Raw genomic sequence first — 10,380 nt, 5'->3', positions numbered from 1 at the left:
AAAGAACTAGATATGTTCATGGAGGATAGGTCCATCGAAGACTATTAGCCAAGATATTCAGGGATGCAACCCCATGCTCTGGGTGTCCCTAAACCTCCAAATGCCAGCAGCTGGCACTGGGTGGATCACTTGGTAAATTCCCGTTCTATTCACTCCCTCAGAAGCATCTGGCACTGCCACGGTCAGAAGACCAGATACTGGGCTAGACGAACCATTGGTCTGACCCTGTATGGCCATTCTTATGACCACAGTAGTCTTTATAACAGCCTTTAACATCTTTGAGGACTGGTATCAGGTCCCTCCTCAGTCTTCTTTTCTCAAGACTAAACATGCCCAGTTTTAACCTTTCCTCATAGGGAAGGTTTTCTAAAGCTTTGATCATTTTTTGTTGCTCTCCTCTGGACTCTATCCAATTTGTTCACATCTTTCCTAAAGTATGGTGCCAAGAACTGGACACAGTACTTCAGCGGAGGCCTCACCAGTGCTGAGTAGAACGGGACAATTACCTCCCATGTGTTTTCATATGACTCATGTTAATACCCTAGAGACTATTAGCCTTTTTCACAACTGCATCACATTGACAACTCATTCAATCTGTGATCCCCTATAATTCCCAGACCCTTTTCAGCAGTACTACCACATTGCCATTTATTCCCCATTCGGTAGTTGTGTATTTGATTTTTTTTTCCTTCCCAAGTGTTATACTTTGCATTTATCTTTACTGAATTGCATCTTGCTGATTGCAGATCAATTCCCTAATTTTTCAAGATCACTAAATCCTGTCCTTGAAGCGCTTTCAACCCCTCCCTGCTTGGTGTCATCCCCAAATTTTGCAAACATATTCTTCACTCTATTATCAAAAATATTGACTAGTAGCAGACCCAGGATTGACTCCTATGGGATCCCACTAGATACACCCTCCCAGTTTGACAGCAAGCCATTGATAACTGCTCTGAGTATGGTCTTTCAACCAGTTGTGCATCCACCTTTACTGGATTTCATCTAGACCACATTTCCCTAGTTTGCTTATGAGAATGTCATGTGGGACAGCTTGCAAATTGAGTGTTAAATAATTTGTCCCCATATCTTTGCAGGTATTAAAGTTAGGCTGACAGGTCTATAACTCCCCAGGTCCTCTGTTCCCTTTTCAAGATAGGTACTGTGTAGGCCCTTCTTCAGTCCTCTGGCATCTTATCCATCTTCCAGGAGTTCTCAAAGATAATTGCTAATAGTTCTGAGATTTCTGCAGTTAGTTCCTTAAATACCCCAGGATGAATTTCATCAGGCTCTAACAACTTGAACATATCTAACTTACTTAAATATGCTTTAACCTGTTCTTTCCGTATTTTGGCTTGCATTCCTTCCTCCTTGTTGCTAATATTAATGTATTGAGTATCTGGTCACCATTAACCTTTTCAGTAAAGACTGAAGCAAAATAAGCATTACGCACATCAGCCTTTTTGATGTCAGTTATTAGCTCTCCTTCCCACTAAGTAGGGGACCTGTACTTTCCTTTGTCTCTCTATTGCATACGAGATTTATCTTATTCCTTCCTGCAACTAAGAAGAGACTGTCCACTTCTGCATGGATCTGTCACAGATCTCAAACATAACCAGCAAATCACCAGAGTAAAGATAAAACTTCACAAGAAAGGAGTGAAACAGCAATTTTATTATACTCAAAAATGAAGAGTAAAAGACCCAGAACACTTTGTGCAGGTTTCTTACCCTACCAGTTGATTTTGTGGTTATTGTTAAGCACCATTAGAAAGCAGTTAATTCAAGGTCTTAGTCAGAAAAGAATCAAAGTAATATTTGTATTAGGAGGGTGCCCAGGGCTCCTGGTCAGGGATAGGTGCCTTACTCATTGTAGTAGGCACTGTCGGCACTAGGGCAGCATGCACAGTGTTGAAACCTAGAGGATTTGCAGTGGTGTCGGTTCTTCCAGATGCTCCCAAATCAAAGTGGGGGCTGCGGACTTTCAGAGTACCAATGGCAATTGCCTCAACAGGCGATGCAGGCCAGCCCAAAATTACAGCCGTGATGCTATCGCTTCTTGACGGAGGCCAGGTAGGCAAACCAGAAGAGAGCAATGAGATTTCCAAACAACACCCGAAACTGTGGAGAGAAGTGTCCAGATACAGACCGGCCTGGGGCTGACAGTCCCCTAACTACAGTTCCTGGGACAGAACCGGGTCACTTACTGCACTGGGACGTGACACCCCCTTTGGATACAGATGTGAGTGCCCGTGTCTTACTGACAAAAGTGTCAGCATCTGTCTGGATTTGTGTAGTCCTTCACACGTGAACAATTGATTGTGGGCAATGGAGACCTCAGCTCTGCAACTAGCTGAGGCGCAGTAACAGATTCTGGCCAAAATCTTAAGCACAAGAGCAATTGAGGGGGTTGCTAGCGTGGAGGACAGAAATATTAAAGGAAGGGGATCATAGGGTGATTGATAAGGGGACCCTGGACATTATACTAGTGGGGGAAAAAGCCCATGCTATAAACCTGGATGTAGGGCTGCAAAAGTGGTTAGAATTCCCAGGCAAGGACATCATGTGAGCAGACAGAGACTTACCTGTATAGGGACGTAATTGACATTAATGAACTGGACTGGAGTCCACACTTTCCAGTTCATTTTGAGTGCTACCCAGTAACCACTCTTTATCTTCTCAGCAAACGCAGACAGGTCCTTTCCCTGGAACACAAGGAACATCGGTGATGGCCAGGGAGGCCAGGCCTAAACTCCAGAGGAAGAGGCACCGACTCTCACCCTTACAGAGCCCTAAGCCATGTGGGCAAAGGGGTTACAAAGACACAGATCCTAACAGAGTGCAGCCAGAGAGAAGCACTCACCGCCTGTGAGACCCAGGAGCACACGATGTGCCAGAGGTGCATCACACTAGCCAAAGCTGGCCATTCCAGCAGAGGGGAACAGAGCATCTGGCCATGCAGCCCGCTCAGAAGATCACAAACCCCAGACTGATGTTAAACATGAGCATCCCCGCTGTATAGCGGGGCAAGCCAAGGCTCAAAGCAGCTGAGTGAGCTACTTCAGAGCTCACAGGAAGACAGCAGCAAAGTAAGAAGGTCCCCTGCTCTGACCAACAGGGCCTGTCCTAGATCATTGGTGACCAGGAGCTAGATTCCGTCCAGGCACATAAACACACAGATACGTCTATCTTAGCTATCTGTTGCAGTATCCAGAACCACACACCAAACCCTACAGCCTGACTTCAGCACATACTGGAGATAGCCACCTACCTCCAGCAGGTTCATGACGAAGAAGAAGAGCAGCAGGAAGGGTGGAGCAACAACCAGACGGTCCAGCAGAAGCCTCTTGACCATGGCAAAAGGGACATTCGATGGGATCAGCTGCTCCAGGTACAGGTAGAAATAGTGACTGAGTGGCCCTGTGAACAGGAACCTGACAAACCAGAGGGCATGACTGTGCTTCATCACTGTCCTCCAGCCTTCCCCAGACTTCCATCCAGCCCCAGCTTAGGTTCTTAGCTGGCCCCATTACCACAGTATCTGAGCACCTCACGATCTTGCATGGGTTCATCCTCACAACACCCCTGTGCGCAGGGCTCTTATCCCCATTGTACAGATGGGAACTGAGGTCCCGAGAGACAAGTGACTTGCCCAAGGTCTCAAAGGAAGTCTGTGGCAGAAAGTACTGTGCTACTGCTCTAACCAGACCATCCTTTCTCTCGCTCCAGAGAGAGATACTAATGGTGCCATAACAGTGAGGGAGGAAGCACTTTGCAAAGCAGCGTATCCTGCTTCTCACACACCTCCAGGAGGAGAGCACCACCAACTCAACATCCTCTCTGGTCAAGTTCACGCCCATCACCATGGTACTGGAGCACGTTCCAGAGGTGCACTAGGTGATGTAACTAGCACCTGTGACTTACCCATAGATGGCGAATCTCAAGGGCCCGCTCAGGTCCAGGCTTTTGGATGACCCTGGCTTTTTTTGGCTCCTCTCAATGAACTGGGACAGGAGGCTCCCAAGCGCTGACAAAACAGCACTGCAGGCAGAGAAAAGGGGATGAGATCAGAAGCCAGCCAAATAACCCAGTCTAAGAGGGAACCTGAGCTCTGAGCATAGCCACTGGAGAAGAGTGCAGTAGCTCCAAGACCAGTCAGATCAGGGTGGGAGCGCTCACTAATAGGCACTGCAAGCTCTGAGGCTTCACACTTCCTGCATGCTTGCAATGAAACCCAGCCAACGTGGGGAGCACGGATTCTGCATCTTTCATCTAGATTTAGTAGCACCGGCTCGCAGCCCGTGACCAGGGAAATGCTCCCACCAGCCTACTATGGGGCCCACCACTTTCAACAGAAGAGAATGTTTTTTTGTTGTTGTTTTTTAAATTAAAGCTTCTGACCCTTATGGCTGTGTGGCAAACATGCCCAAACGTGACCCCTCTCCCCCCCATGGTGCAGCCTTCCAGACTCAGCAAAGAGCCTATGCGACCTGCTCCTATTTATCTCAGTGATGTGTTGACTCTGAAGTCTAATGATAAAAACAAATGGCAGTGTTGGTAACTATTTTACTACAGACCAATAGCAACATTATCTGCCTTGTTCACTTATGCAGTGCAATGGAAATCAGAGATTCAGTCAGATTCCCCATTCCCTACAGCTCTCCTCTGCTTCAGCCAGCCTCATTTAAAATATCCCCAGTGATGGGGCCTTCACCCTCTACCTTGATGAGAAAATTCCAGAGCCAGATACAGCTCACCATCAGGCAGCTCTTCTCTTCCTGATCTTTAAGCCATGTTTTCCATCTCAGTTCATTCTCTCACTCCTAGATGTGCCTTGGCGCTCGATGGGAGCTACCAGGGAAAGAGAAGAATAGGGCAGCAACCACCCCGCAAAGAAGAAGAGTTACAGGAGGAAGGAGGTGGCAAATGAGGTACCAGCAGAGTTCCACCACCTCGCCCAGGCCCTCCCTCTTTTGAGTCCTGCTTCTGTGGCAGACCAGATCTGTGGACTGCAACCCCATCCATTTAGCAGGGTCTTAAACACCCCTGTAAACTGGCCGCTTTTCTGCCAGCTGCCAAGCTGACAGCCATGCTGTCTACAGGGTCCATTCACTTGAAAGTGTCCTTTAAATTGCAGCTCTGATTTGAAAATGGCCCCAGGAGATCTGCTCCCAGTGTGTGCCAGTCAGAGCTGCAGGCTTGGGGGGACAGGAAGTTTGAGCTGCCCTGAAAAGCAAACACAGCTGAGAGAGAGAGAGAGAGAGAGCACGCTAAAGGCTCCTGCTTGTGCATGGGCAAGAGAGTAGTTTGCTGTGGGCCAAATCCTGCTTTCATTGACACCTGTGGCAGCCTTCTGCATTGATCGCAACGAGCATTTGATCAGCCCTAAATTCCATTCGTGTACACCTTCGCAACCTCACCGGGGCAATGGAATCACAAGCCCCAGCCCTTTATTACTGGGGAGGGTGCGTGGGAAGGAAAGAGCCCGGCTCTCTCAGCCATGGGGAGCGTGCTAGGCCAGCAGAGAGCAACACAACACATCTATACCTATCGATGGTCCCAGGTGACTGACAGTCTCCAAGACAACTGATTATACTCTGCACTTGGGTAGCGTGGCTCACCAGTGGATCTCAAAGAGCGTTACAAGAACAGGCACTATTATCCCTGTTGTACCAACGTTTCGATCTCATTTGCCAGAAATGGACGTAGACATTCTTCTCCCTGCTCCCAAATGCATAGCCCTTCCCCTCCCTCTGGCTGGTTAGTGCCTCAGGGAGGGGAAGGCAGGCCAAGGCCCATGGAAAGAATAGGCAGTAGCTGGTGAGAGGGAGCAGCTTGTCTGTCTCTCCATGGTACGCCCATGGCACACATCACTGTAGCATCCCAGCACCTCACAATCTTTAATGTTTATCCTCACAAGCCCTGGTGACATGAGGAGGTGCCATTTATCCACATTGTACAGATGGGAACTGAGGCACAGAGAATAAAGTGACTTGCCCAAAGTTACACAGGGCAGTCTCTGGCAGAGATAGACTTGAACCCAGGTCCCCCAAGTTCTAGGCTAGCACCCTAACCACTAGGCCACACCTCTTCTCCTTTGGCCCACCCAATCAGAGGCCATGTGGTGGGAAATTGCGCCGATGGCAATGGAGATGGTGAAAAGGAGAAGGCGATGGGGAAAACCGGATGGGAGAGTTTAAGGAGTGGAACAGCAAGAGAAGAAAAAGCAAGAGAGGGCTCTGAGGTTAGCGGTGTCAGTTATTCACACTGGGCTGGGTTCCATTTACTCTTCAGCATATCAGTTGGCCACGGGGCAAACACTGAGTACTTCGCTCTTCACCACACCTTCAGCCAGGAATCTCCAAGTGCTTTACAAACACTCAGGGCAAGTCTACATTACAGTGCTACATCGGCACCGCTGCAGAGTGTCTGGTGAAGACGTGCTATGGGAAAGCGCTCTCCCATCGGCATTACTCCACCTTGGCAAGAAGTGTAAGCTATGTCAATGGGAGAGCGGCTCTCACCACGTGGACAGCGCAAAACTTGTGTCGCTCGGGGGGGGGGGGGGGGGATTTTTCACACCCCTAAGCAATGTAAGTTAGATCGACTTAAGCAGTAGTGTAGACCTGCCCTAAGGCTCCCAACCTTCCTGCAAGGCAAGGCAATAGTGTTCCCATTTTAGAGCTGGGGGAAACAGAGATGAAGCAACTTGTCACAAGAGTCAGCAATGGAACCCAGGAATCCTGACTCTCAGTTCCTCGGCTCCAATCAGCTGCAAATCACAAGCTGGGGCATGTCCTCCCCTGAACGTGTGGGTGCTTTGGTTTGCCAGCCCCACTCAGCCCTGTACTATCACTTGCTCAACACAGATCTGCTTCTCGCCAGCACTATCTCTGTTTCCAGCTCAGAAATCTGGGCAGGGAATTACCCTACCTCCAGCATTCAAACCCAGATATATCTGTAGCACAGCTTCAGAGTGCATCCCCAAAGCCTGCAAGTCCCCTTTGTACTGCATGGGAGCAAGACCCCTTCACCTCAATTCCCGCTTCAGCATGGGCTGGGAGGAGGCTCTGTGGACAGCGGCACCTCCGGGCCTCACAGCCATGGCCCTGCTGACAAGCTCCTGAAGGCTTGCTTAAATCAATAGCAGAGAATATGCCTTAAGATCTCTGACCAGGGCGTTACGTTGGATCCAGTCTGAACTTGGGTCCGGCAATCAGATTCCTCTTGTTTTGCGGGAAGCTGAAGGGTTAAGTTGGTGCATGGAATACCGGCAAGAGCTGCCAATCTGACTGCTCTGGAGACTGGTGTTATTCTCTAGACCAGGGGTTGGTAACCTACAGCATATGTGTCAGACGGCACACAAGCCAATTTTTAATGGCACGCTGCTGCCTGCCGGGTCCCAGCCGCTGGCCCCGCTCAGCCCGCTGCCAAACCCAGGCCAGCAGCGGGCTGAGTGGGGCTGTCAGCCGGGACCCAGGCAGGCAGCAGCTTGCCATTAAAAATCCTGCCCGCCCCAGCCCACTCTTCTCTGGCCACCCCCCCGCGGGGGCAGGGTGAAGAAGCTTGGTCCTGCCGGCTGCTGCTGCAGGGCAGGCAAGCTCCCCCCGTCCCCCCAGTTTGCTGGGTTTCTGCCCCTCCTCCTCTCCCTCCCTGCAGCCGATCAGCTGATGGCCCTTGCAAGGGAGGGTGAGAAGCGGAGCCGCAGCGCGCTCGCTGCTCCGGGGAGAAGGCGGAGAAGAGGTGGGGACGGGGGTGGAATAAGGGCATATCCTCTCCAGCCCCCTGCCATGAGCCACTCTGGGCAGGGCTGGGAGCACCCCATGACCCTAGCCCACACCCCCAGCCCTCTGCCCTGACTCCCCCCACACCACAGCCCTGATTCCTGCACGCCCCCACACACTTCCAGCCCTCTGTCCTGACCCCTGCACCTCCCCACTACCCCAGCCCTGACTCCAGCACCCCCCACACATACTCAGCTTCCCCATACCCCATGCCCTTACTTTTTCACACACCCCACATTCCCACCCCCACCCCTCGCACCAAATGGAAGCTCCTGCACCCCCCCCCCCCCCACATTCCCACCTGCACCCCTCGCACCAAATGGGAGCTGCCCAGGTAAGCACTCCACACCAAAACCTCCTGCCCCAACCCTGAGCCGCCCCCCCATTTAGCTCCTAGCCAGACCCTACACCCCAACCCCCAGCCTGCTCCTTCACCCCCAGCCCTGTGCTCAGTGCACTCCCACCCTCAGCTCAGTGCAGAGAGAGGAAGAGAATGGGCTAGAACCAGGGAGAAGGTAGGTGCCCACTCTACGTCGGCAAGGCCGGGATCCCAGACCGGCAGCGGGCTAAGCGGGGCCGGCAGCTAGGACCCTGTCTGGCAGGAGCAGCGGATGGAACTCCAGACCAGCAGCGGGCTGAGTGGAAGCGGGCTGAGCCACTCATCCCACTGCCAGTCTCGGGTCCCGGCCTCCGGCCTGGCTCAGCCTGCTGCCAGTCTGGGGTTCTGGCTACCGGCTCCTTGCCAGCCGGGGTCCCAGCCGCAGGCCCCGCTCAGCCTGCTGCCGGCCTAAGTGAATGGAACCCCAGGCTGGCAGCAGGCTGAGCAGGCCGGCGGCGCAAGTTCAGCATTTTAATTTAATTTTAAATGAAGCTTCTTAAACATTTTGAAAACCTTGTTTACTTTACATACAACAATAATTTAGTTATATAATATATAGACTTATAGAGATAGACCTTCTAAAAAATGTCAAAATGTATTACTGGCACGCGAAACCTTAAATTAAAGTGAATAAATGAAGACTCGGCACACCACTTCTGAAAGGTTGCCGACACCTGATCTAGACTGTGGTAGCACCTAGGGACCCCAATCATAGGAGCAGGGCCCCACTGCGCTAGGTGCTGTACAAACAGTACTCTGCTCTCCATTATTGACAGAGCAGGTACAGCCCAGGCAGGGCAAGTTTCTCCCATTCCAGCAACACATCTCATCCCTGCCCTGCAGGAACCTGTCTGGTTTAGACGGAAGCTCAGTGTCTGTGACCGAGTGAGTCCATGGGGCCTCTGCTGAGAAGAGCAACCACTGCAGGCTGTGCCGATGTCTTCAGAGAGTGAACAGGAGAGACCCCGCAAAAATCACTGCTCACAGTCCGCTGAACCCAGCCCACTGTGACGTCTTGTGGGTCTACTGAATGCAGCTGGCTCAGAAAGCGGCCCAGAGATAACATCCCCCCGCAGCCCATACACAATTACAGCCCCGCTTTCCCCTCACTGCCTGTTATAGCCACATGGGTGAGAGGACTGCTGCTGCACCTCGCCAGCAGGCACAAAAACAGGCTGACAGGTGGTGTGCCAGCCCCATGGAGTGCGCCCAGACCGGGGAGCAAGGGGGCGAGGGCCAAGCATCCTTCAATCCCACAGCAGCTGGGCCTCTGCCCTGGGAACAGCCCTACCAAACACCTGGCGCTCTGTCTACGTGGGGCAGGCGAGGAGCACAGTGTTAGCTGGCACCATGTTAACCAGGACTCTGCCCTTGGGTACGCCAGGCCAGCCACGTCCAGGGAGATGCAACCTGGGCCCAGCTAAGGGCAACTGCGCAAATCACAGCAAAGCAGCGGGGGTTGGTCCCAGTCTCTCTCGGTGGGGGGGGGCTGGTTCCCCAGCTGCAGGGGAGGGGGTCAGTCCCAGTCTCTCCCAGGAGGTGGTGTAGTAGTTCCCTGGTTGGGGAGATGGGGGGGGGTCGGTCCTGGTCTCCCCCAGGGGAGGGGCTGGTTCCCTGGCTGCGGGGGGAGAGGGGAGTGTCAGTCCTGGTCACTCCCGGGGTGTGGTGGTGTAGTTCCCTGGTTTGGGGGAGGGGTCTGTCCCAGTCTCTCCCGGGGGGGCTGGTTCCCCAACTGGGGGGTCGGCCCCAGCCTCTCCCAGGGGGTGGTGTAGTAGTTCCCTGGCTTTGGGGGGAGGGTCGGTCCCGGTTCCCCAGCTATTGGGGGGGTCCTGGTCGCTCCCGGGGGGGTGGAGTAGTTCCCTGGTTTGGGGGCGGGGGGGTCTGTCCCGGTCTCTCCCGGGGGAGGGGGCTGGTTTCCCGGCAGGGGGGTCTCTCCCGGGTGAAGGGCGGTTCTCCGGGGGGGGGGGCAGTCCCAGTCTCTCTGCCCGGTGCTCACCTGGACGCCGCCTTGGTGAGCAGCGGGTGGAGCCGCAGCAGCAGCAAGTACCGGGCGAGCAGCCTGCGGAGCAGCGGCCCCGGCGGCAGCGCCTTGGAGAGCGCCGGGCACATCGCGCTGCCGAACTGCCCCGGGCTGGCTACGGCGCGTGCGCCCTTCGCCTCCGGGCCGGCAGGAGGGGCCAGCTGGGCGGGGCCAGCGAGCCCAGGGGCGCGGCTCTGAGGG

The 10,380-nt window shown here is 53.2% G+C and overlaps 1 protein-coding gene across 1 annotated transcript; it reads right to left on the bottom strand.

Moving 5' to 3' along the window:
* Positions 1–1,652: 1,652 nt before the first annotated feature.
* On the bottom strand, positions 1,653–10,362 carry PXMP2 (peroxisomal membrane protein 2). Its single transcript, XM_038373541.2, has 5 exons — positions 10,156–10,362; positions 3,921–4,037; positions 3,268–3,430; positions 2,582–2,701; positions 1,653–2,117 (listed from the first exon to the last, which is right to left on the bottom strand). Exons 1-5 carry the CDS (start codon positions 10,266–10,268, stop codon positions 2,046–2,048), a joined length of 585 nt encoding a protein of 194 aa, XP_038229469.1. The 5' UTR covers positions 10,269–10,362; the 3' UTR covers positions 1,653–2,045.
* Positions 10,363–10,380: the final 18 nt, after the last annotated feature.

This window comes from Dermochelys coriacea, chromosome 15 (assembly GCF_009764565.3).
Source record: "Dermochelys coriacea isolate rDerCor1 chromosome 15, rDerCor1.pri.v4, whole genome shotgun sequence".
NCBI classification, from domain to species: Eukaryota; Metazoa; Chordata; order Testudines; family Dermochelyidae; genus Dermochelys; species Dermochelys coriacea.
Note: the sequence above shows the minus strand (reverse complement) of the source record. Positions and strands in the feature narration are given on the sequence as shown.